Here is a 26,118-nt window from a genome sequence, read left to right on the forward strand (position 1 = left end):
TGGCCTCCTTGGAGGTAGGTGTCAGTGTGAGAGAACCCAAGAACTGGGCCTCTGTATATAAGTTGGTGTCCAAAATATATTTAAAATGATATCCCAAGTATCCAGAGACAGGTTTAAAAATGTGTTCAGAAAGGTAGCAATTTAATGTTTCTCTTGGAATAAGTCTGGCCTGTGCATTCTCCCAGGAGCCTTTGCCTAGGGAATATGATTAAAAATAGATCTGAGTAGAACTTCCTGCTTGGCAGATGGCTGATAGCAAATGCTAGGGCTTGCAGCTGACCTTTCCTTTCTGAAATCTGCTCTGTGTTTCCATGATGCTAATTGAGTCCCTCACTAGACCTAATCAAAGAGCTGGTTGCAGAAAAACAGGGCTTGCTGTCCTGGGTAGGCTCTGTTCATGGAGCAACTTGAAAGCGCTGGAATTTGCATGGGAACACCCACTCGGTGGTCCAACTGGCTGGTCCTTGTTTAAAAACTAACAAGTTCTGCTTTCAAAGTTGCTGTCCAGTGCTGTTAAGGATCCCACACCCTCTCTCTGCCCCCATCAACAGGAAAGATCAGTGGGTAGGGGAGTGATGTGTATATAATAGACAAGGCTCACCCACACTGCCACACAAAGGAGCTGCCCCCAGAGAGGGGGCCGCTTTTGAGTTTAACTTCCGGTGTGGCTCTGTCCTCATCAGTTTATCTTTTTAAAAATTATTTATTTATGGCTGCACTCGGTCTTCGTCGCTGTGCACGGGCTTCTCATTGGGGTGGCTTCTCATTGGGGTGGCTCATGAGTTGGCATGAGTTGGCAGATTCTTTACCACTGGACCACGAGGGAAGTCCCCATCAGCTGTCTTATAAAACAGGGATAATCCTGAGACAATGCCCTGAGGTGGTATCAAACTAGGGGAGATATAAGATATTGTTGTTTTTCTTATTATGTAGTGAGCATTTGGGGTGTGCTGCTCACTGAGTTATTATCCTTCCCTGGGAAAGAGGTGTGCATATAGGCAGGTTGTAACCCAGCTGTTTCAAGTCCTCTTCATCATCTTCACCTTGGAGGAAAGCCCTCTACTGGAGTTTAAGCATCTTCGGGGCAGACTATTTATACCCTCTGGGGCTACGCAAGGTCTAGGACATTCAATATTTGTTGATTTAAAGTTATGGAGGTACAGCATTCTTTCTTTCTTTCTTTATGGCTCTGCTGGGTCTTCATTGCTGCACAGGCTTTTCTTGAGTTGTGGCAAGCTGAGCCTAATCTCTGCTTATAGTGCACAGGTTTCTCATTTGCGGTGGCTTCCCTCGTGGCTCAGAGGTTAAAGTGTCTGCCTGCAATACAGGAGACCCGGGTTCGATACCTGGGTCGGGAAGATCCCCTGGAGAAGGAAATGGCAACCCACTCCAGGATTCTTGCCTGGAGAATCCCATGGACAGAGAAGCCTGGTGGGTTACAGTCCATGGGGTCACAAAGAGTCGGACACGACTGAGCGACTTCACTCTCTTGCTACAGAGCATGGCTATAGGGCACCTGAGCTTCAGTATTTGCAGCATGTGGGCTCAGTAGTTGTGATTCCTTCTCTGGAGCACAGGCTCAGTAGCTGTGGCACGTGGCCTTTGCTGCTCTGCGGCGTGTGGGGTCTTCCTGGACCAGGGATCGAACCTATATCTCCTGCATTGGCGGGCCAATTCTTCTTTTCTTTTCATTTTTGCAGGCAGCTTCTTTCCACTGAGCCACCAGGGAAGCTCTCAGCCATGTCTATAATATTGAATAGTTAGCTCTCACCCCACCCCATGTCTCCTATTTTTAAAGTATCATAGACTGTGTTACTGTGGGAAAATCTCTTTGCCCAGGAGATGATTTTCCAGTGCCTGATATTTCAGTGTGCCTTAGGTTTTTCTATTGGCCAGGGAAGAAGGTTGAGCACCAGAATATGTGGCAGGGATTTAAGTCTCTAAGTCTTGAGGATGAGTCTTATCGAGGAATTAGATAAGATAGACCAGCTGATGAGCAAAAAAGACCTTTTATCCAGATAAACAGGAAGTTGAAAAAACACCAGAAAAGAGGTCTGACTCAGAAATGTTCGTTCACTGTGCAAGGCGTCTACTCTCTGGAGAATATGGACTCATGCAATATTCACCCTCGTAAGAAACCTCAGTCAACCCCCTCATTTCACAGATGATGCAACTCCCAGTGCAGAGGGGCAGGGCTCTGCGTGAGGAAGGCATGGAGCTGGAGGCAGATGATGAAGCCTTGCCTGGCCGGGGCTGGGAGCGGGCCGGCTGGTTGTTCTGACCCGCTCGTATTCTGTCTCTAGACGGAATACTGAGAATCTCCAGTGCCCAGCTTTTGCACTTTGGCAAGCACGTAATGCAGAGATCTTTCTAATATTTGTATCTTTGAGTCTTTTTCATAAGAGCTCGCTGGCTGTGATTTCTTCAAACCCTTTTAAATAACATTGTCTCTTCCTTCATAACTATTTCATATATCTCTGCTCCTGACTAAGCCCAGTCCCTGGGGGTGCATGAATTCGGAGGTTAAATGTGGATAGATGCTAATACACTCACGGGAGGAAAGTCTGGTGATGGACCTGTGGCCTGGCAGGGAAAACCATTACTCAGTCTGCTTTAGTTTGTGTGAACAGCCTGAAGCCTGACTGGTGAAGCAAGTCCTTGTGCTTTGATTAGCATTTCCAGGACAGGAAAGGGGTGTTCAGGAACCCCAAAGATGAAATGAAAAAATCAGGTTAAGGAGACAGTGAGAGACTCTGTGAGAGTAAAACCATGCCGCGTACAGGAAGTTCGAAGGATGCTACCACTTTTCAAGGGCCTGGCTTATGCCAGTCACTTTGCTCTCTGCAAGGTGGGTACCATTACCCCACTTGACAGGTGAGGAACTTGAGACCAGAAAGGGGAGCATCTTCAAGAACACACAATAGAGAAAATGCCAGAAAGGGAATTTGAATCTAGTTCATCTGCTAAACTGGGAGAAGCTTGGCCTGTGGAAGGAAACCGCGATGTAAAGCTATAACCAGAAGTATTTTTTGGCACCAAAGGATGTAAAGATGAAGGATTATCAGAGTGGCTGGCAGCAGAATGGGGTTCCTCGGGAGGCAGGGTGTTCACTATCCCTGAAAGTATTTAGGCAGAAGTTTGGTGGAAATAGGGCTTCCCAGGTGGCACAGTGGTCAAGAATCTGCCAGTCAATGCAAGGAGACAAGAAGAGACACAGGAGACAGGAAGATCCCCTCGAGTAGGAAATGGCAACGCACTCCAGTATCCTTACTGGGAAATCCCATGGACAGAGGAGCCTGGCGGGCTGCAGTCCATGGGGTCGCAAAGAGTCAGACACAACTGAGCGCACGTTAGTCTTTAGTGGAGATGTGGACAAGAGCCATACAGCAGGTGAGTGGTTGACCCCGGGGCTCCTCAAAGCCCAGTGGTCTCTGAAATTGAAACTGGATAAAGTCATACATATATTTTGTTTTGTTTGGAGATCCTCCATGGCTGTGGAGGCCTCTTGCCACTATACCTAACCTGCAGTCCACTTCATGAGATTCCTACGGACTGTAGTTACTTCTCTTTTTGAAAGCTCCCCGAAGCATTCTTTCAGCTTCTCTGCTCATTCTGCATCATGAAGTCCAGGAGCCCAAAAAAAGGGGAGTGGATTTTTAAGGGCTTCTTCGCTTTTCTTTTTCCATGGGTTGTGAAATGAGAATCATTCATTCAGTTGTTACCTGGGAGGGCTGGTTTCGGGCTAGGTTGCAGAGAGCATTCTCTTGGTGGCCCTCCATCAGCCTTAAGCATTGTTAAGTTTACAAATTAAATTTTATCCATTCTCCCAAGAGTGACCAAGCCCTGGTGAAGTGATTCATCCTAACATAACTCACAGGAAGCTAATTGGTAGACCAGAATTCTAATTAATTTACAGTGGAACAGATAATCCCGAAAGCTTAGATGTGTGTTATCTTCCTTGAAGGTAAACCCACTGAGCGAATGAATTAAATTTAGGCAGTTGCTGAGTAAATATGGAATCAGAGCAGAGGAGGGTGACTAGCTTAAGAGACTTTCATCAGTTTTGACAGCTTGATCCATCCTCCTTTTTCAAAGAGACAGGTTTTCCAAGTGAACACGTTCTAGAAAAATCTTGGGACCTGGAGTCAGAAGCTATAGATTTATGTATTGACCTTGACTTACAAGCTTTGGGAAACTGGGTAAGTCACTTGAACAGCTCTGGACCTCAGATTCCACCTCTGTTGTTTTAGAGGTAAATCAATTAATATATGTGAAAGATCTTTGTACATTCAGAGGTCCTTTAAACATGTCGATATTAGTCTAATTCTGTTGAGCTCCTTTCTTTTAGGAAGTCACTTACAGCATCCTTGTCATTCCATCTTCATTAGATGGGATGACATAATCATTTCTTAGAGTTTGGAGCCAGACTGCCTGGGTCACTGTCATATGTTGGAATTTGACCCTGTGTTGGCATATGTTTTAACCTTTCTTTGTCTTGCTTTCCTCATCTGTAAAATGGGATTGATGAAAGTCCCTCCCTCATTAGATTGTTGACAGAATTAAATTACCTGGCTTATGTAAAAGAGTTTGAATCCTGTCTGGCATATGTTGGCTTAGTTGCTCAGTCCTGTCTAACTCTCTGCAACCCCACGGACTGTAGGTTACCAGGCTCCTCTGTCCATGGAATCCTCCAGGCAAATACTGGAGGGGATTGCCATTCCCTTGTCCAATGAAAGTCGCTTAGTCGTGTCCAACTCCTTGCAACCCCATGGACTGTATGGTCCATGGAATTCTCCAGGCCAGAATACTGGAGTGGGTAGCCTTTCCCTTCTCCAGGAGATCTTCCCAACCCAGGAATAGAACCCAGGTCTCCTGCATTGCAAGTGGATTCTTTACCAGCTAAGCCACCAGGGAAGCCCTGTATGGCAAATAGCAAGCACTATGTAAATATAAGCCATGACTAGTATTTCACCATTTCCAATTTATTTTAATGAGCCATCTCAATTTGGGCTCCCCCGGTGGCTCAGTGGTAAAGAATCTGCCTGCAATGTAGGAGACACAGATTCGATCCCTGGGTTGGGAAGATCCCCCGGAGAAGGGAATGGCTACCCACTCCAGTATTCTGGCCTGGAGAATTCCACGGACTGTATGGGGTCAAAAAAAGTCAGACACGATTAAGCGACTTTCACTTCACACCTATAAACTGTCTCTAATTTCACTATCATGATTGCTTGTTAGAAGATATTTAGAAAACAACCCCCCCACCCACCCCCCCACCCCCATAGCATGTGGCTTCAGTCTTGCAGGGAACTCTTTCTGTCTGGATTGGTCGAAGGGGAAGTCTTGCCTTGAGAGTCTGTAAAGTTTTGCCCACTGGCTTTCCAGAGATCCTTTGTAGTGTCAGGACGTTTTCGTTTGCCAATGCCCAGTTGGATTTGGGAACTGAAGGAAACCTAAATCCAAGAAACTGATCATGTTCTTCCTAGATATATTAATTTGCTTTCTTTTTAACTTCAGGGGCTCATAGTAAATTGTTTTTAAAGGCCTGAAAAGGTTTCACACACATGATTTCATATGATCTCAAAATACCCTTAAAAAAAACAAATCCCTCTCCCCCTATATTGCCCCTCCCTGCCGAGGACCAGCCCCGGCTGATCCAGGGTATTCGAAGGAGATCTTTAGGCGAAGATCAGGAAACAACTGCTTAATTAAATGTTAATTAAGGATATAAAGAGTAATAGGATGAGGATAGCTCAGTGAGGAAATTCAGTGGAGAAAAGAGGCTGAGTGGCTTGGTTTACGCGGGAGACCAATAAAACTTCAAGACAAGAAGTTTGCACCACTTACGTAGGCCACAGGCGTCCTTCCGTTCTCCCAGAGGAGAGGAGACACTGAGGCCTCCCTGGTCGGATCTTAGAAGCCCAGGCATAATTAGTAAGCATGGTGGGTTCCGCGCTCCAGATGGAGACTCAGCCAGAGTGAAAGAGAGAGAGACATGGGGAGACCAGTATTTCGAGAAACTGATCCCAATTCTTTATTTTCCATGGTCTACTTTTTATACACTGAGATGTTATGCAAAAGTCACGCGGGGTCAGCAGTCCTGACTTTTATCAAAGTCAGGTGCTTCATACAAATGTATACAGAGGTCTTAGGGGTGTTACATCATCTTCTGGCCAGGGGGGCCTGCTGACAATTTACAACCCTCTCCTTGTGACAGCGGTCAGTCAACCAGGACACTTATTTCTCCAGGGCTGATTATTCTCAAAACAGACGCCACCCAAATAAAGTTACATTCCTACAGGGTGAGGGTGTAGTGGGTTTTAGTTAAGGAAAGAATTTACTTAGCCTAAGGTCTAACGTGATTAATATCAAAGGTTAATACTTATTCCTTCTATATATTCATTAATGTGTGTAAGGGCAGGGGATGTGGAGACAAACATTGGCTCAACAAATGAAAAACCCTTCACCAACACAATTTCTAATCAATCTTTTGACTGCTCAAAGGAATCTGTATTTAGACAGTTTAGAACATCTCCTGCCTCTCACAGTTGGGAGGCTCTGAACAGTCACACGTGGCCTGAAAAACCTATTCAGGCAGGCTAGAGGATTTCCAAAGGAGTTTGTAGGTTGAAACACTGTCACACCCAAGAATTACTAACTGGAGCTGTAAGCTAACTCTTTTTTCAGAGAGGTAGTGGGGGACAGCCCCCCGTAAAGTCAGAGGTGTAGGTGAAAGCACAAAGCAGAAAGTAGGCAGACTCTGGTTTTGGGGGTAGATTGCTCGAGAATTTCCAGGGAGACTCCTGAGGCTTGATCCCGTCTTTGTGTATGCCAAGCCTCCTTCCTCATGACCTTTGTCATGGGCGGAGTTCCTCACTGGCTCCCAGCAGTGATAGAATTCTAGTTGAGCTATTCCAGATCCTGAAAGATGATGCTGTGGAAAGTGCTGCACTCAATATGCAATATGCACTATGCACTCAATATGCAATATGCCGGCTCCCGGCACCTCCCTGCATTCCTCTCCCCACCAGCAACCACTAGTTTGTTCTCTATGTCTGTGAATTTGCTTCTTCTGTTTTATTCACTAGTTTGATTCCACATATAAGTGATATCATACAGTATCTGTCTTTCTTTGTCTGACTTCACTTAGAATAAAAGTCTATCCATCTTTCTGCAAATGGCAAAATTTCATTATTTTTTATGGCCAAGTAGTATTCCATCATATATATATATAAAACATCTTCTTTATCCATTCATTTGTTGATGGACATTTAGGTTGCTTCTATACCTTGACAATTATAAATAATGCTGCTGTGAACACTGCGGGTAGGGAGGGGTGTGCACGTATCTTTTTGAATTAGTGTTTTATTTTTCAGATGTATACCCAAGAGTGGAAGGGCCTGATGGTTTTGAGAGAAATTTGAGCTCCATTATTTTAGCCCCCTTAGAAGTTTTATTTTTATTTATTTATTTTTAGGTGACACTCTGCAGCACATGGGACCTTAGTTCCCCAGCCTGGGATCGAACTGGGGTGCAGAGTCTTAACCACTGGACTGCCAGGGAAGGCCCCCCTCCAGAAGTTTCAGTTTTATATTTGAATTGCAAAGGGCCCAGCTTTAATGACTGGCTGCCATTGCATCCTGATTCCACCTGTTATCTCTCTGTCTCGGAAGCCATCCCCCCCAGCAGACATGTCAGGCTCTCTTCTGTAGAGGACAGGGGCTTGTCTGCTCATAGACACCCCCTCCTCTGTATCCTTGTAGAGAATGCAAGTGTCCCAGGCCTTCTCTGTGGAGAGAGAGGAGGAGTACAGGTTGTAGGGAGCTGCCAGCATCTGCTGAAATTGAAGGGTCCGATCATCAAGTAATTTAGATCCTGAAGTCTCCACATTTCAGCAATAAAATGTGGCACCCAGGCCCCACAGCACCTTTTGTTTTTGCCATTCAGTTCCTTGTATCGTGTATGCTCCCACACCCTTGGAATTTCATGACTCCACACTGCAGATATTTCCTCCTTTAGAGCCAGTCTCTTCCCTGCCCCTCCCTTCATCTGGTTCAGGAATGAGAGGACCTCCCAGAGCTCAGAGGCAGCCAAGCTTCTCCCCCTAGGCAGCACACACGTTGCTTTTTACCCCATGTAGACCTCCAGACAGATGTGTGAAAACTTTCTGCAAACTATAAACACATACAGATGGCTTTATTCTTTCCTAATCTTTGCTGGTGACCTGTGTCCCAGTGTGGAAGTCCTACACAGTCAGGAAATTCTTCCCTTATAATGAACCCAAGTCTCTCTTATTTCCGTATCAGTCCGCTTCCTCCTTATTTGCAGAGAAAATGGAAGAAATCCCCTTTGATTGTCTTTCCTCTTAGCTAATTGCTCAGAGTCTTTAAACTGCACTCGGGTTCTAATTGTGGAAGTTTTCATCATTTTCATTGTTCTTTATTATTACCCTTCCCACTTTCTCCATATGCTTCCTCAAGGGTGAAATTTAGACAAGATTATTTTGCTTGAGTTTCAGCTCTTTGGAATGGAGCCTGTGGTTTACTTTGACCCTGAATAGCAAACTCCACCAGGCTTGAATGCATAAAGGAATGAGAAAGGAAAAAGGACTGACCTGACCTTCCCCAGGAGAATGTTGAGGTGGGGTGTTCAGCCAACACCCAAGGGAGGAGTTTTACTTCTCCTTTATTGTGTCTCTGTCTAATACCTATGTTACGTTTTCTCTGACAAGGTACAGAGTACAGCATATAATACCATGAGCAAATCCGTAAAGACAGAAAGGAGGTTTGTGGCTGCCAGGGACAAGGGAAATGGAAGGTGACTGATAATGACGCGAGATTTCTTTGTGGGGTCTGAAGATGTTCTGGAATTAGATAGTGGTGATGGTTGCACAACCTTGGGAATATACCAAGAGCCCCTGAATTGTATACATTAACTTTTGTTAATGGTGACTTTTATGGTAAGGTTCTGTCTCTCATGCCATGAAGTGTACACAGTATTATTTATTTCTTATACAAATCTGGTGTGAGTGTGAATACAACTTTACTGTGCCCATTTCATAGATTAGGAAGTTTAGTCTCAGAGAAGTAAATTGGCTTGACCACGTTAGTAGCATTGTGAATATATGGCCACACCAAGCTCCAACTCTAGCAGTCCCACTTCTTCAAAGCCCATGTAATGGACATTGTGCCTGTGGACGATACTGTAACTGGAAAGAGTCATCGGCAGCTGCAGCGCTATCCCTGTATTTTTATGGATTTTGAAGAAGCAGATTGAGTCAACCTTCTTTCTGCTGCAGGCTCCTGCAAAGGCCAGAGAGGGAAGGTGGAGAACTCATCTCCTTTTCCCTCTGCACTTGGTTTACCTTGTTTTACTTCTTGGTCTCAACAACTTAGGACTTGGGCATGTTTTCCATCCACAGCTGTAAAAGATGTGGAAGCCCAGAGGGTAGATAATTCTCCCGGTGAAGCCAGGATTTTATCCTGAATTTCTGAGCCGAGATGAGATCCTCTCATCATGTGCAGATACCCCAGGGCTAGCTCCGGTTGTTACAGCTGAGTAATCAGGTGGGCCTCTGCCTGCCTCATCCCTGGGCACCTCCTGGGGCACGAACTCAATTGACATGGGTGACCTTCCCAGAGAAAGGAGACTGAGAGGCCCTGTTTATGCTAGGAGGACTTCACAGCCTGAGCCTGTTTGAGAGAAGGAGGAATCCACATGTTTGCTCTGTTGCCACCTCCCCTGACAAATATTCGTTTTTCAGTGGTCCTCCTGCATTTGAAAGGAATTGCTGCTTTCCAGACTTTCAAAGGGGCCAGAAATCAGTGGTTTTGGCTACCAAACAGGAAACTCAAAGCCTTTCCGTTCCTTTGAGCTGGCTGGAAGGGTTGGGTCTGAAACTATAACTTTCCTTTAAAGGACAGAAGAGAAGTTTGGGGTAATTTTTTAAAAAAACAACAACAACCGAAAAAAAAAAAAAAAAAAAAAAACCCTTTCCTGGAGTCCTGAATACCAGCCTTGGTTGATATACAACATGGAAAAGAGCTGCCTTGTTGCCTGGCAGTCACGACAGCAAACAAATGTGTCTGACCGTCTGTCTGGGATCTCCTGGTCTGAAATCCTGTTTGCTCCATCCTGATTGCTCCCTTCACCACTTTCAGTCTCCCCACCTTCGGTACCACCCTCCCTCAAGGGAGCGCCAGGCCGCGCCTGGTCGTACCAGGCTGGGCCGGGCCCCACAGGATACAGCGGTCCAGCCGGGCTATTCTTGTCTGTGTCTATTTGCAAGATGCCTGTTGTTCTCCGTGAATGTTTTTCTCATCATAAATGTTGGCTTGGCAGCGGCCCAGTGTGGAAGCCATGGCGGAAGAGCTTGCAGAATCTCTCTTGTCCTCAGAGACTCAGCTGGTCCCGGGTGCGGGCCTGGGGAGACCGGCTCATTGATGCTGTCGCTAGGGGGGGTGCCTCTGTAGGTTTCGCCGCCTGATGGGTTCAGCAGCCTTTGCAGAGCATGGGCCGCTGCCAGCACACCCTCGGAGAAGACCCCTGGAGGAGCCAGGGTGGCCTTGGGAGGCGCCGCTGGGCCTGATTGAAGACTCTTCTCCATGTGCCCTCCCCCACCCCACTCTCTAGAAATTCGAATGTGTGTCAGGCTAGAGAAAGCCACTCTTTTTTTTACTTTTCATATGATGTTTTTTAAATTAATTTATTCTTGCATTCCTATACACTTAACAATGAGAAAACAGAAAGAGAAATTAAGGAAACAATTCCATTCACTGGAGTTGGAACGAAAAGAATAAAATACTTAGGAATAAATCTACCTAAAAAACAAAAGATCTCTATATATAGAAAACTATAAAACACTGACGAGAGAAAGCCAGTCTTAGGCCTTGCCTTAGAACCCCCAGAACAGTCACCTCCAAGCATTTAAAGTCACAAACCCCTACCAGGAAAGTGTTTTGAGTGTGTACTCCTAATATGTCTATTTATTTATAAATGGTATACATAGGGTTGCTAATTTATACATTATAAACATTTACTAGTAATTTTTAATAATTTATGCAATTTAAAAGCATGGAAGAAAAAATAGCACAATTATAACTTTTTAAACTTATTTTATTGAAAGTATATATGATTGAATCTGTTCTCTTTTCAGGAGGGAAAAAAAAAAATCTTCATTTATCACTTTATGATTCAGTAATTCAGAAAGTGAAAGTGTTAGTCACTCAGTTGCTTCTGATTCTGACCCCATGAACTAGGACCTGCCAGGCTCCTCTGTCCATGGAATTATGCAGGCCAGAATACTGGAATGGGTAGCCGTTCCCTTCTCCAAGGCATCTTCCCAAACCAGGAATCAAACCCGGATCTCCTGCACTGCAGGCAGATTCTTTACCATCTGAGCCACCAGGGAAGCCCTCATTAATTCAGAGGTGTGTCCTAAAGACAGTCCTCTTCAGTACTTCATTTTAACTGTTGGCCTTGCTGAAAACTTCTTTACAAAGAAAGGTAGATTCAAATGGAATATTTGTGGGAATTCCCTGGTGGTTCAGTGGTTAGGACTTGGCACTTTCACTGCTAGGGGCCTGGGTTCAATTCCTGATTGGGGAACAAAGATTCTACTGGATTTCACCAACAGGAGTATATTTTAGTGTATGTCAAAATAATTTTTTAAAAAATTCAATAAGTTTTGACACATGCGTAGTCTTACACACCACCAAAGTCAAGATGAGAAAATAATTCCATCTCCTATGTTACTCCTTTGTAATCAAACTCACCCCTTACCCATAACTTCTGGCAACCACTGATCTTCTTAGCCTAAAGCATTTCAAGCTCATCCATGTTGTTAAATGTATTAACATAGGTTTTCATTACATTTGAGTAATTGAAACTGCCAAACTCTGTCCAGACATTGCCATTTTGCAGTGTCCTTGAGAGCACCTAGTTTTGTCAGTTAAAAAAAATTTTTTGGATCATTCTAATAGGGCTATGTCAGTTGTTTTTCGTTTGCATTGGCTTTATTTTTGGGGGCTCCAAAATCACTGCAGATGGTGACTGCAGCCATGAAATTAAAAGACGCTTACTCCTTGGAAGGAGGGTTATGACCAACACCCAACCTAGATAGCATACTCAAAAACAGAGACATTACTTTGCCAACAAAGGTTCGTCTAGTCAAGGCTATGGTTTTTCCAGTGGTCATGTACGGATGTGAGAGTTAGACTATAAAGAAGGCTGAGTGCTGAAGAATTGATGCTTTTCAACTGTGGTGTTGGAGAAGACTCTTGAGAGTCCCTTGGACTGCAAGGAGATCCAACCAGTCCATTCTGAAGGAGATCAGTCCTGGGTGTTCTTTGGAAGGAATGATGCTAAAGCTGAAACACAGTACTTTGGCCACCTCATGTGAAGAGTTGACTCATTGGAAAAGACTGATGCTGGGAGGGATTGGGGGCAGGAGGAGAAGGGGACAACAGAGGATGAAATGGCTGGATGGCATCACCGACTCAATGGACGTGAGTCTGAGTGAACTCCGGGAGTGGGTGATGGACGGGGAAGCCTGGCGTGCTGCAATTCATAGGGTCGCAGAGTCAGATAGGACTGAGTGACTGAACTGAACTGAACTGAATGGCTAGAGATGTTGAGCATCTTTTCATGGGCCTGTTCCCATCTGCTTATCTTTGGTGAAGTCTCTTCAAATCTTTTGCCCATTTTAAAATTGGATTTCTTATTTTATTACTGAATTTTGAGAATTCTTTATATATTTTAGATAAAAATCCTTTGTTAGAAAAGCAATTCGTAGATATTTTCTCCCAGTCTATGATTTATTTCTTAACAGTGTTTTTCAGGGCACAAATTTAAAATTTTGATGAAATCTAGCAGTTTTTTCTTTTATAAATTGTATTGCTGATGTAGTATCTAAGAAGTCTTTTCTAATGCAAAGTCACAAAGATTTTCTCCTGCGTTTTTTTTCTTAATAGCCTCCATTTTGAATTAGTTTTTTTGTACAGACATTTCAATTTTGAACTACAAAGATCATATAAAATGAAAACATTGCTAAATACCAGTTCTCTCTGTAGTACAAGTTTCTTTGGAAAAGGAGTTACGTTTCCATTCCCTGTCAAAATGTCGCCTTTACTTTGAAGGGGCAGATTTAGTGTGTGTGTTTTTAAAAAATATTGCCAAGTCAGCATTTTTTCAGCAACTTTTTGTTCAGGTAGTTTGGAATGTTTTTTTGGCGAAGGAAAAATGCATAACTTTATCTTTACATTTTTAAGTACTTGAGTATAAATGAACCTCTCTGGGCTACTCTATCCCATTGTAAAAAATTGCAAGGCTCCTACTGTTTAAGATCCTATTTTTATAACATCAGTCTCATTATTGATGTCTTAAAGCACAGAAGCAGCAATTTTTTTTTTTTTTTTTAAAGGAAGTTAGAGGCAATTGACTCATGGGATAAATATTTTGTAAATGATGCCAGATTTTTCATGCTATGTGTTGCGGGTTCAGAGAGACATTGAAGACACGGTTTATGTCTTCAGGGAGCTCACAGTCTAGTGAGGGAGTTAGTCAGACAGGCAGTTGAAATCAAGTGTGCTGAGAGCTGAGAAAAAAAGGAACAGGCAGTGAGCAAGACGGGTCCCGTCCATGGGTACCAGTGGGTGCCTCTTCTTGGGGAGGTCAGAGAAAGCCTTACGGAAGAGAGGAGGCCAAGCTGAGGCTTGAGATTGGTCAAGTGAAGGAACCTCCCCATCTTAGGGAGGATCGTGGGCAAAGTTGGTGAAATTCAAGTTCCAGGAATTGCACGTGGTTTGGCCTGACTAGAGCAAAAGACAGTGGCAGAGTAGCAAGAGAAGCGACTACAGGGGGTGGTGGGACCAGATGGTGAAACTTTTGCTATCCTGGTGGTGCTTGGGTGTCTGTGTGCTCCGAGACGGAACTAACTGGTTGGCCAAATCCATGGTCTGTTTCGCTGAGACATTGTCTCATCTGAACATGTGGCATGGACTTCCAGGTTCCAGGTCTCAAGGCTGTAACACTTGTATTCATGCTCAATTCTAGCCTGGAGCTCATGTGTTCCCCGGAGATGCTTCAAGACCCAGAGGAAAGAGAGCTGGCTTTGCCCAAGCAGCAGCTGGGAAACACCTGCTTGCTCCTTGGAGCTGCACCCGGGAGCCAAGGCTTCTGGTGCATTTGCACATTGGAGGCAGCCAACCATCCAGCTGCCCCAAAGACAGTTTTTCCACAAGTCAAGAATTTTAACCCTTCTCTGTGGCTGGCGGCCCCGATTCCTAAAGTCCATTGATTGCTTCTGACAACAGCTGTCTTGGGCGCAGTGATCTGTGTCCTGTCTGGTTCTCTCCTGCCCTCTGGTCATCTGTTAACCAGTCAGCCCTGGATCTCTCCAGCCACTGAATAACAGAGGTCACGGGAGAGTCCCTTATTTTGTTTGGTTGTTTCTTTTCCAAGTGGTCTTGAGAGCAGACGAGGATGTTTAATTCAGGGTACAGTTGTCAAGCCGCATTAAAAATGCAGGCAGCAGTGCAGGACATGACTGGCTCATGTCAGCCAGACATTCCAGTGCAACCACAGGAGGAAAACATGGACAGGGCCCGTGTTAGTGGAAGTATCGCACTGTGAGCTTTCAGGCTCCAGTTTCTCCCAGTCCCTGCCATCCTCCAGCCAGAAGAAAGAAGCTCCTAAAGTGGGATTACCCTCTAGTGGGTATTCCTGTGACCTGGAGATCAAGTTGCCTGCACCTCAAAAAGAGAGAACTCCCGCACTGCAGGTTTTTCTGTTTGTTTGTTTGGCTGCACAGCGTGTGGGATCTTAGTTCCCCAGCCAGGGACCGAACCTGTGTGCCCTGCATTGAAAGGTGGATTCTTAACCACTGGGCCACCAGGAAAGTCCTTGTGCTGCCAATTAGGAAGACAGTGACTGTTCGAGCAATTAGGATCTCCAAAAAAGTAAGACCAGTGAGAAGTGTGGGTTTGGTGGTTCATTCTTACCCTGGGGATTCTTTGCTGTCTCCTGAGGGTTGTACCAAGAGGGCCTGGAGAGGTACTCGTGCCTGTGACCGTGCCCTGGCCGACTCGAGGAAAACTGTGGGCAGCACAGATGGCCAAAATCATATGGGTCCAGGAAAGGCCAATGTGGATTAATACTGTCTTCTTGCCAATCCAAGTGTGGGTGCCCCGGGTTCCGTACCTCTGTTTACTCTGCCTCCTCCTCCTCCCACCATGCCATCTGCCAGCTGGACAGTTAACTGGCTCACTGCTCCCTTTTAGCTGTGTCAGTCCCGCAAGGTCATGATTGTTGTGCTTTGGGGCTGGTTCCCCGCCCTGGGTGGGTGAAATGGATCTCTAACCATCGATTTGTCTTCTTGCATTTCAGTCGTTCCAAGGAAGTCAAGGACGAGCATACCTCTTTAACTCAGTGTGAGTGTCTCTGAATGGTACATCCATTGTTCGGTGCAAATTTTGAGGGATGGGGAAAAGCAACACTCTGTGATGATTACACAATGGAACCTGTCCTCTCTGACACACACACACACACAGAACCCCATGGAACATTATTTACCACACATGTTAGCCAGTCATCCTTGGGGAATTTGGTGGGGGGGCATCATCTTGGGCTAAAAATAATGTAGGCAGTACTCCAGTAAGCACAGAGAGCTATAGTCTCCTAGCAAAGAAGCTGGAGTGCTTCTCCTGAAGCCTGACCACGAAGGTCTCAGAACTAGACCTGAGACGTGTCTCCGAAGCAGAAAGGAGGATGAACAGAAGACCCCGGGATCCACTGGAGGACTGAGGCTGGAGGAGGCTTTGTAAAGTGGAGTAAGCTAAGAGCCTCCATCCCCTCGTATGGTCTGCCACAGCCCTCAGCAGCATTTACAACTTTCTCTGGGAAGGCAAGCCTGATGAACTGTGAAAGTGGAAATCTAGCATGTCCAGCTTGAAATAATAGGAGCTCCATGTAGGAGTCTAGAGAGCTGATAGATGGGGCTCACCCGTCCCTGTGATGAGGACAGGACTCTGCTGTCATGATTGACTCTTCGGCCACAGTCTGTCCTCAGGAAGTTCTGAGGACCTGTGCTCATGGCTGTGGGCTTCAGTGTGATTGTCAGTTTGTCCCCTTAAATCACAAGCCTAAAAGCACTTGTTAAGGAAAGCTCTGAAAAAAGAAAAATTCCAAGCAAAGTCTCAACCATAAAGACTATTTTGAGTTGACTCACAGAATCAGAACTTTCAGATCTGACAGATAGCTCAATGGAGATGTGTCCATGTGGCTGCCTTTGAGGTTGCTTCTAGTTTCAGTTAGAGATGATGCGCTTAGCGTTAGCTTCCTTTGGGCAGCCTTCTTCAGTTAATCTTTTGCTGGGAGTTCAGCTTCAACAACCGATGGGCATTTGCCTGACTCCCCGCTCTCTCTCTCCCCGTCCCCGGCACAGAGTTAACGTGGGCTGCGGGCCGGCAGAAGAGCGAGTGTTGCTCACAGGACTGCACGCCGTCGCAGACATTTACTGTGAAAACTGCAAAACCACCCTGGGCTGGAAATATGTAAGTACCGAGGGGTCTGTGGGTGGAGAGCGCGCTGTGAAGAAACTAATGAGAGTCACTGGAATGCATTCTCCCACTTGCTTCCCCGGCCTTGTGGGCTTGTCTGCAATGAGCATGGGAAACCGAGTTCAAAGAGCAGTTCCTGGCATCCAAGCATCCTCTTTGCATTGATAGTCCACTCTTCCTACTCAATCCTTCACCTGCTCCTGACACACGGACACACAGTCACTCGCCCTCTCAGTGCAATAATAGTGAAAAGTGAAGTTGCTCAGTCGTGTCCGACTCTTTGCGACCCCATGGACTGTAGCCTACCAGGCTCCTCAGTCCATGGAATTTTCCAGGCAAGAGTACTGGAGTGGGTTGCCATTTCCTTCTCCAGGGCATCTTCCCGACTCAGGGATCGAACCCAGCTGTCCCGCATTGCAGGCAGACGCTCTACCCTCTGAGCCTCCAGGGAAGCCCAGTAGTAATAGTAGTAGTAGTAACAATGGCACATAACACCTCCTGACCGCGTGTTCCAGGCATACGTGATTTTATTTACTCTTCACAGAATCCTTAGTGTGTGAGCCATAATTTAATCCCTAGTTTACAGATGAGGAAACTGAGGCTTAGGCAGGGTAATAATTTTTATTTATTTTTATTTTTTGACCATGCCATGCAGCATGTGGAATCTTAGTTCCCTGACCAGGGATTGAACCCACACTCCTTGCACTGGAAGTGCAGTCTTAACCACTAGACTGCCAGGGGAGTCCCTCGACAGATACTTGTAACGTCTCCTTGGCAGCTAGGAGAGTGCTCAGAGCCTTGCCAGGGTGAGAGGAGGTATGTGTGTTCAGTGAGAGTCAACTTGTATTATTATTGTTGTTGCTGCTATTATTATCGGTAGATCTTTTCACAGTGCTTTTCTCTCCCCTCTCTGTCATTGTGGGGATGTTGAAAAGTCAGTCTTCCTGTTTCTGGGAGAGAACTTTATTCCATGTTGTTGCAGAGGGTCGGTGTAGGGCTGGCTCGTAGGACCTGCTTGGGGAGGAGCCTGAAGGAGCAGTCAGAACCTCCTGGAGAGTGATAAGGATGTGTCATGTAGGTTTGTTGATGGCAGCAAAGACACCACTCTGCAGGACTTTGCTGGTGGAGGAGCTTCTGCATATGTGGGAGCAGGGAGCATAGGGGAAATCTGTGTCTTTTGCTCCTTTTTTCGATGAGTCTAAAACTGCTCTAAAAATATGAGTCTGTGTGAAAAAAAAGATATCGAGCAAGAGAAGCCAGCCATGAAAGTATGATTCTGTTGAAATAAAGTTTAAAAATACTCAGAGCATAAAAGCTGCAGCAGGTAGAGTCCAGGGAAGGAGCACAGCCTTTAGAGTCTGTCTTTCATGTCTTCCTTGGAATGTTCAGAATGAGAACAGAAAAACCTAGATGCTGTGTTTCACAATGCTGAGAAGGTTTAGCCACAGGTTCATCTGGGAGAAAGGGCCTTGGCCGTTCTGATTCCCATGTGGCCACTGGTCCCCACTGTGTGGTCTTGGGGCATCAGTTCTGGTTTTGATTACCCAGAAATGTTCTGCCCCTTCTTTGTTTCCCAGCTTCTTGATTATCTTATTCCTTGAAGTTGTGCTGGATCATAGACAGAAAATAATCCTGAGTTGGCCGGCTTGGCTCCTTACTTCGGGTAAAATGATTAAGTCCTGGGGACTTCCCTGGCAGACCAGTGGTTAAGCAGTTAAGAATCCACCTTGCAATGCAGGGGACACAGGTTGGATCTCTATTTGGGGAACTAAGATCCCACAGGCCACACAGAGTGGCCAAAAAAAAAAAAAAAATCCAGTCCTTTGACAAAGCTTTATTTATTAAGAGCCTTTGTGTTGGATACAAAAGTGGACGAGAGACAGTTCTTGCTCTCAGGATGCTTATAGTCATGATACTTGGGAGGAAAGCCACAAGTGAAGATCAAACAGCTGGACAGGACAACAGAGAAACATCCGTCTCCCCAAACATTCCCTGATCCCCTCTCACAAACCCCAGTGCTCCAACCTTTCATTCTATTATTCCTTCTGACCCTTACGATGACCCTGTAATTATCCCAACTTTGTAAATGGAAAGTTTATAATTTTGCAAACTATTAATGGAAGTCAGGTGCTTAAATGATGCTTTTGATGCTGGGAAGCAGTAGGAGCAGGGTTTAATCTGCGATGTTTGTGTCAATTCCAGATCCAGGGCTCTGTCTCCTAGAGTCCACTTGTGACATTTTGCAAGTGCCTTGAGGCTTGAGGGGTGGGCGTATTGGCTTTCTTTTCCCTCTCTCTCTCTGTTTTTTTAAATAGGGACACACTGTCACTTTCCTAGTTTTATTTTTTTCCTCCCCCTGTATTCTGAACACACTACCATGGAACAACAGGTCTTGTTCCTAAACCGTATTCCTCTGTTGTGTACACATCACACTCACGCAGACGGAGCTGGGGAATAATGAGGTGTCAGGGAAATTACTGCTGAGCCCACAGCTCTTGTGTGTGTGTGTGTGTGTGTGTGTTTGCACTTTCTCTTGGCGCCCCTCCCCTCTCTGCTACGGGGAATGACTCCTCTCTGAATGAGAGACTCAAGTCTGAACTTGCATTCTGAGACCCAGAGCCCCTGAGCTCTAGAACAGAAGATACAGTTCATACAGATGCTGCCCAGCACCTATCAGCAGTAAGATTTAGCTCCTTCCCGATCTGGGGGGCTCAGAAGGGAGAGTTTTTCCACTGTTCTGCCCATTGAGCTTCGCCATCTGATGACCCTGACACCCACTGTTTTTTAGATGACACACCAAGATGGCTTTCTGTATCTGTACCTGCAAATAGAATATCACCTTGCTGCCACACTGATGCAGGACTTATTTCTGTGGGGCTTGTTAGCTGGGAGAGCCTGTGGCACTGTTTCAGATGGGCACCTCCCAGCTGCTTTGTGCTGGGTTTGTCCTCTGGAGGCCTCGCAGCTGAGTGGGGCTCAAGGGCCGGCAGGTCCTTCAGCCTGCAGTTCATACAGCTCCTTTCTCCCTAGAGAAAGGCAATGATGGAAAAACAAACTTAACCCATCTGACATGGAAATAGCAAGATAAGAAATAAAAGAGAGACCTGTTTGGCAATACAGTACACTTTGTTCCTCTCCCCCAATGTCTCTTCTCTCAGCCTAACAAGCACGGTTTAAAATAATGGCACAGTGGGCATTCCCTGGCAGTCCAGGGGTTAGAATTCTGTGGTCTCACTGCTGAGGGCCCAGGTTCAATCCCTGGTCGGGGAACTAAGATTCCGGAAGCTGCTTGGCACAGCCCCCCAAAATAATAAAAATTTGGCACAGAAATTCTATGGATACCTCCACAGGACAGATTTCTGGTTAACATCAAAAACCAAGGCAGACAAAAGACAAAATAGATATACAATGAACAAGACGGAAAGACACAAAATAGATACAAGTTATGCTGTATGTTTGAATGTGGTTAAGTGCTGTGGAGAAAAGTAAAGCAGGAAGCGACAGAGGGCAAGGGAGGTGGCTGCAGGGGAGGTTGTGGTTTTCAATAAAGACCTTACTGCAATGATGACGTTTGAGCAAAGATGCTAAAGGAACTCTACTGCAAATACTGAGAAAATATTTAGAATACTTAAATTTAAAAACATTTAAATTTTTTGTAAATATGGAGAAAGCCCTGGTGATGCCTCAGTCCTGCAGTTAAGCCAAGGGGACATGGCGTGCTTGAGCAGTGGGCCTTCTCAGTGAGTCTGGGTGAGGCTGGGGTCAGACTTGAGAGGCCCCGAGGCCTGTCATTGGCCCTGCCTTTGCTCCGGTATGCCAGAAGTCACCTGCGCATCTTTGGTCATTCCGTGTCTTCTCTTCCTTTGTGTTTCCGTAGGAACACGCCTTTGAAAGCAGCCAGAAATATAAAGAAGGCAAATACATCATTGAGCTAGCACACATGATCAAGGACAATGGCTGGGACTGATGGGAGAGCATCCAGCCAACCCAGCGTCCACGTGAATGCCATCCAACCGAACATTCTACCCAAGCGTGAGAGAGTGACTGAACACGTGGTTCCATCCATTTAGGGGCCTTGCCATCTGGGGCATTCTCCCACCCTGACGCCATCTTTCTGGTGACCGGCCTCTAAACCGCTGTCTCTCTGTCTCTTTGCTTTGTATCTGTTTGTGAGTTGATCCTGGCTTCTCTCTCTGTTCTAGTGTTGGCTGAAAAAAACAAAACAACGAAAGGAACAGACGCCTGCCCGCATGGCGGCAGCCCACTTTGACGAAGGCCCCAGGGCCCTTGAAGAGCTGCCCGAAGGCCGCTGGGCAGGAGTACAGTGGCCCAGCCCGGGGGTGTGAGGGTCCCGGGTGGGCAGGGGACGGGAGGGGAGAGGTAGGAACAGACTTGTGCTGCTCCTGGAGACCTGGGAACTTAGGCTTGAAATAATCGACTTGTCTAAGAGGACAAAGAGGAAAAAAAAATACCTCATGACTGCATTCTCTCTGATCAGAAGCTTCTGTTCCTGCCACCAAATGTGCCAGATTAGCCAATGAGAACACAAGAAGGGTGGCCCCTCGTCTTCGCTGGCGGGGCAGGGGGCCGGCCTGGTTCTCCCGGGCCGAGCTGGTGGGGGTTGGGGGAGTGTGTCCTGGCAGCAGGGGATGACTTGGGAAAAGCCCAGAAGGTTTTGATGACTGACGCCTCACTGCTCCTCTGGGTGATCTCTGCCTCTTCAGCCACTGTAGGTGACAGGAGAGGGGACTGTCATTTGCAATGTGCGCGAGATGCAAATATCCCAAAGGCTTTGACCAGCAATCAAGTAAAAAAAAAAATCAATGATTGAGGATAACAGGGAACACAGGGGAGGGAGGTGCAGTTGGGGAGCTCTTGCAGAAATGGCCTTGATCTTGGGCCAGAGAAAATAAAAAAGTAGAACCAGTTAGCAATTCCGACTGACCTTTTTTTCTGAACCTTCATAAGAGAAGAGCACTGTGGCAAGGGAGAGGGGGTGGGTGGGGCAGAGCCTGGAATAGTTTAGGTTTGAACTGTTACAGGTTAAGTGCATCTTTTTTTTTTTTGGTATGCATTGGCTTCACTGAGAACAGCAGTTCTTTACGCGTATGAGTTTTTGGGTGTTTTCCTCCAGTTCTATCATTGTAGTTGCGGAAAACAAAGTCCCAAGCCTTCGAGTTTAGTGATGACCTGGCTGACAGATTCCTCATGCCCCTAGCTTCTTCTCTTTGTACTTGAATGTTTTTGTGTGGAGAGAAATCTGTCTGTGTGATCCAGCAACGGGAAAGTCTTCAATTTGATGTCAGACGGCAAGTTATAAATTCCAGTGTTACACCCCACCCCCGACCTCCCCATCCAAAGCTCATTATATTAGGGAAGTGGGGAACGCATCTCTGTGAGGCTCATGAGAGAAGAGTTTGTTGCATTTAATCAACACTGTGAAGTCTGTTCTCCAGCAATTTAGCCAGTACGCAGTGCATGACCGAAACTCATTTAACTGAGAGAATTTCATTGCTTAGACTGAAAATATTATCATTGCTAAGATATGTGTAGGTTATGTTAGGTAATTCTCAGCATCTCATTCTCCCAGTAGGCTGATCCTATAGGAAAATTCACCTTAAAAGTCACAAAAGAGTGAGTTGAAGGAGACGAGAACCTGTAAAATTGTTAAGCAAGATTAAAGCAGCCAACCCGGGACGTTTTCAAAATGGAACCAGATTCCCAGAGAGGGTGAGTCTGTCATGGAAATGCCTTTTTGCGTCTCTGTGGGCTGCTGGTGGAGCACAGGGCCTGAGATGCTCATGGTCCTGCCCTGGCAGTCCTGGGTGGAGAGCTAACGGGAAGCCAGGTAGCCCTGCGTTTAGCAGCAGACAGCCTCCGTGAAACAAAGAGGGTTCTGCAAAAGCAAATTTTGTTCCCAAAAGCTTCTTGGCCCACGTCGTTTGGTGCTTTAGCAACCCTGGGAGATTAAGTTGTTCTCTCCACATTACTAAAAAGCAGACTGAGATTCAGAAGTCTTTCATTTCCAATCCCAGAGAAAACAGTTCCTCTGGCTCCCAGGCCTAAGATCTCAATTAAAAAAAAAAAATCATTTTCAACTTTCACATTCCTAAGCTGGTTTGCCAGCCCAGAAATCATAAATTCCCCTCTGCATCCCTGCTGAAGGTAGTGGCTCTCATTTCTGTGTTTTGATTAGCCCCTTTACTCAGGGAATGTCCTGGCTATTGATAATCCTTTCCAGGAAAAGAAAACAGGCAGGGTCAGGGTGGGGGGAACATGTAGGTGTGTAAAAACCGAGCATGGTCATATAGGAATTGGATGTGAGGTGCCCTAGAGTGTTCAAGGGGCAGAGGAGACTGAAGTGCCACTGGTCGTCTTTGGGGATGGGGCCTCTGACTCTTGCATGGATCAGAGCAGGCTCCAGTTAGACCCGGGTTTTGGTGTTTTGTTTTGCTTTAATTTAAATTACTATCCATTGAGCATCCAGTGGGCACATGGTGCAAGAGAGCTGCACAAAATGCTGGTTTTTCCATAATGACAAGGGTAAGAAAGAACCAACTCATTAGGCTTTCCCTAAGAAGAACCGAAAGTGCTTCTTATAACGTGAGCTCCGTTCATGGCTTGTCTACTAATGTCTGGCAGTATCCGAGAGACCGCAGCTGAGTGAGGGAGATGCCTCAGTCGGCTCATTTTTTAATTTCCTCACCAAATTATGGACTCAGAGCATAACCAAAGACCTCATCCATTCACCCCTGGTGGGTTTGGGGAACTGGAGTTCGATGGTAAGGCTTAGGTGGGGTGCCCGGAGTAGGGAAAGGGAGAAGGGGAAAGGAAAAAGGCATGACGTGCTAGACCTCAGCCAGCAGCTGTCTTCCTTTTCAGCTGAAGTCCAGCCGGCAGATTCTAGTTCCATCTCCCTCGTGCCTCCCCAGGTCATATGGCGTGGGCGGCCCTGGATTACACCCAGCCTGCTGGGATATTAGTCTCAGGCCACTGGTGGGTTGATTTGACGTGTATCCAATCCAGCCAAGCTCAGTGTCCACGGAACGTCAGCTGGGCCTGCCCAATTCCCCGGACAACAAGATGACGGAGATAGGATAGAGTCAATCTTTACTGGTAGATCAGTGTGTGAAAGACAGGTGTCCCCTTTATAAAAAGATTTTCAAGAGGATATATAAGAAACAGTTGCTTGTGAAATGTACTTTTGTAAATAATATTTAATTTTTTAAATAATATATTTGGTGCTGTTTTCTCAGATCCCCTGAGAGCACTTTTTATTTTCATTTTTAAATTCTCTAGTTTCCTCTGCATTTCTTGAAGTATATTTTAAGGGAAACAGTGATCACCAGTATACTCTTGCAAAAGAAAAGGAAAGGAAAAAAAAAAAGATCTCCATCACTTTAGTTTGGACAGAGGCAATAAATGAAGCAATGTCTCTGTATTTCTTCCCAATGGAACAGACTCTGCAGTACATTCATTACCAGGTTGAGAATTGAAATATTTTCTTGTACCGCTATTGGCCAGAAAAGAAAAGAAATCAAATAAATTTAGTAACAACTTAGAGCGATTCCTCTTGTTGGAAGAATTTCCAACAGATTGGAGTCTTGTTTTTAATTGTTTGTGTAAGTGTGTGTGCGCCCACGTGTGCGTGTGTGTGTGTGTGTGTGTGTAAAGCACTTTGCATCGTGCCTGCGGTTTTCGTTTTTTGGGGGGACACTATACCTACAGTTTACACCTTGGGCACATAAGATTTTTCTTCTCTTTCTTTCTGCTGGTTTTGTTTCCGAGTGGACCAGCAGCACAACCCTCGAGGAGTTTGTTTCCCCGAGCACGGAGCTGTTGCAAGTTTGCTCCTTCGTCTTTGTGTGCTCAGCTTTTACAGACTGTAAAGGAAATCTGTTGTTTGTGAAGACCCAGCAGTCACAGCTGTGTCCCTCACTGAGAGGTGAGGGAACTCATCATGGACCCGGGGCTCCAGTTGTTGTGGAAGCCACATCATGTTAAACATTAAACCGGTTTGGGTTGAAAAGAATGTCAATAAAATAATACACATATTTTGTAGGTAAATAGCTTTTTTTTTTTTTAAGGTCACATTGCCTCAGGTTCAGGAAGAGGCTGGGAAATCAAATATTGAACACAATCAACTTAGATATTTTTTTAAAAAATGAGTCTGCCTCAAATGAGAAAACATGCTAGTGGTCTAGGTCGAGGAAAGAGATATATTAATATTTAATATTTAAAATTAAAATAACGTCATGAAATCAGCCAGCAGTGAAAGATAAAGCCAAGAAGAAACAAGCCGTTCTCATAGTATCAAATTCTACCTGCCCGTATGTTTTTGTATAACATTTGGGTGAAAGTGAGAGTCAGTTCCCTTTTCCAACCTGCAGAGACTATCTTTCAATACAGACTCTGCCTATTTATGCTTGTGTTTACAAACTGTATTTGTTGGGTTTTGTTTTTCTTTTATCTTTATTATTATTTTTTTTTTAGTGGCATTTTCAGGTCACTTTGCTTCAATAACAAAATTATTTTCAAGTAATTTGTCTTCACCATTTCCTGTATTTGTACATAGTGATTCAGTATTAGAGAAAAGTGCATTGTTTCTGTCATATTTCCAATCTGTGTTGGTGCTCATTTGAGAAAATAAAGTTTTCAAATATGAATTATTTGCAGGGCTCCTCTGTCTTAATTGACCCAGCATGTTTTATCTCGACATTTTAACACATAAAAGTTAACTGAAAGGTCAGAAGGAGGCCATCTGTCTAAGCCCATTCACAGATCTGTCAACTGAGGCCCTAGGGGGTTATTTTCTCTAAGGACACTTGGCTGATTAATGAATAAAACTCAGGTCTCCTGCTTATCTATAAACATGTCCCCTGGTTTTGGAGATCAGAAATGCAGGAGTGACCTTTATCATTTCTGTCTACTAAGCCCCTTGTTAGTCTCTGCAACCTTTTCTGTTTACACCAATTTTCTGTGGAGATAGAATTGCATTAGGCCAAGGGGAAAAAAAGCAGGTGAATCAATAAAATAATGTCAAAAAGAGGCAACATTACCTCTGAATGGTTGACTAACAAAAGGAAATAAGCATAGATACAATATATGGAAAAGCAAGTCTTCTCACTCACTGAACAAATAGTAAATATCTATTCAGTTCTAGGCGGCTTCCCTGGTAGCTCAGACTGTAAAAGTGTCTGCCTACAATGTGGGAGACCTGGGTTCGATCCCTGGGTCGGGACGATCCCCTGGAGAAGGAAATGGCAGCCCACTCCAATATTCTTGCCTGGAGAATCCCATGGACAGAGGAGCCTTGCAGGCTACAGTCCATGGGATCGAAAAGAGTCGGACACGACTGAGCAACCTCACTTTCACATTCAGTTCTAGGGACTGGGTGAGACGATTCAACCATCCTAACATTGCAGCTGTTTATTTCCCAAATACCTTTCCCTCTAGTCTTGTCTATATGCACACACAGCCTTGCATAGCCATTCATTATAAGTACAGTTTTAACAAGGCTATTTTTACCTAAACATCATCAGTTTATTCTATATTTTAAAGC

At 45.3% G+C, this 26,118-nt stretch overlaps 1 protein-coding gene across 3 annotated transcripts in view; it reads left to right on the top strand.

Annotated features, from left to right (window-relative positions):
• The window catches only part of YPEL2 (yippee like 2), a 67,912-nt gene extending 42,687 nt beyond the window's left edge, over window positions 1-25,225 (top strand). For all 3 annotated transcript variants that reach the window (XM_027519508.1, XM_027519510.1, XM_027519511.1), the window contains 3 exons: window positions 15,385-15,428; window positions 16,442-16,550; window positions 20,434-25,225. In XM_027519508.1, coding sequence (XP_027375309.1) covers window positions 15,385-15,428; window positions 16,442-16,550; window positions 20,434-20,523 — 243 coding nt within the window. In that variant the 3' untranslated portion in view covers window positions 20,524-25,225. The remainder of the gene's footprint in view (window positions 1-15,384; window positions 15,429-16,441; window positions 16,551-20,433) is intronic.
• Window positions 25,226-26,118: the final 893 nt, after the last annotated feature.

This window comes from Bos indicus x Bos taurus, chromosome 19 (genome assembly GCF_003369695.1).
Source record: "Bos indicus x Bos taurus breed Angus x Brahman F1 hybrid chromosome 19, Bos_hybrid_MaternalHap_v2.0, whole genome shotgun sequence".
NCBI classification, from domain to species: domain Eukaryota; kingdom Metazoa; phylum Chordata; class Mammalia; order Artiodactyla; family Bovidae; genus Bos; species Bos indicus x Bos taurus.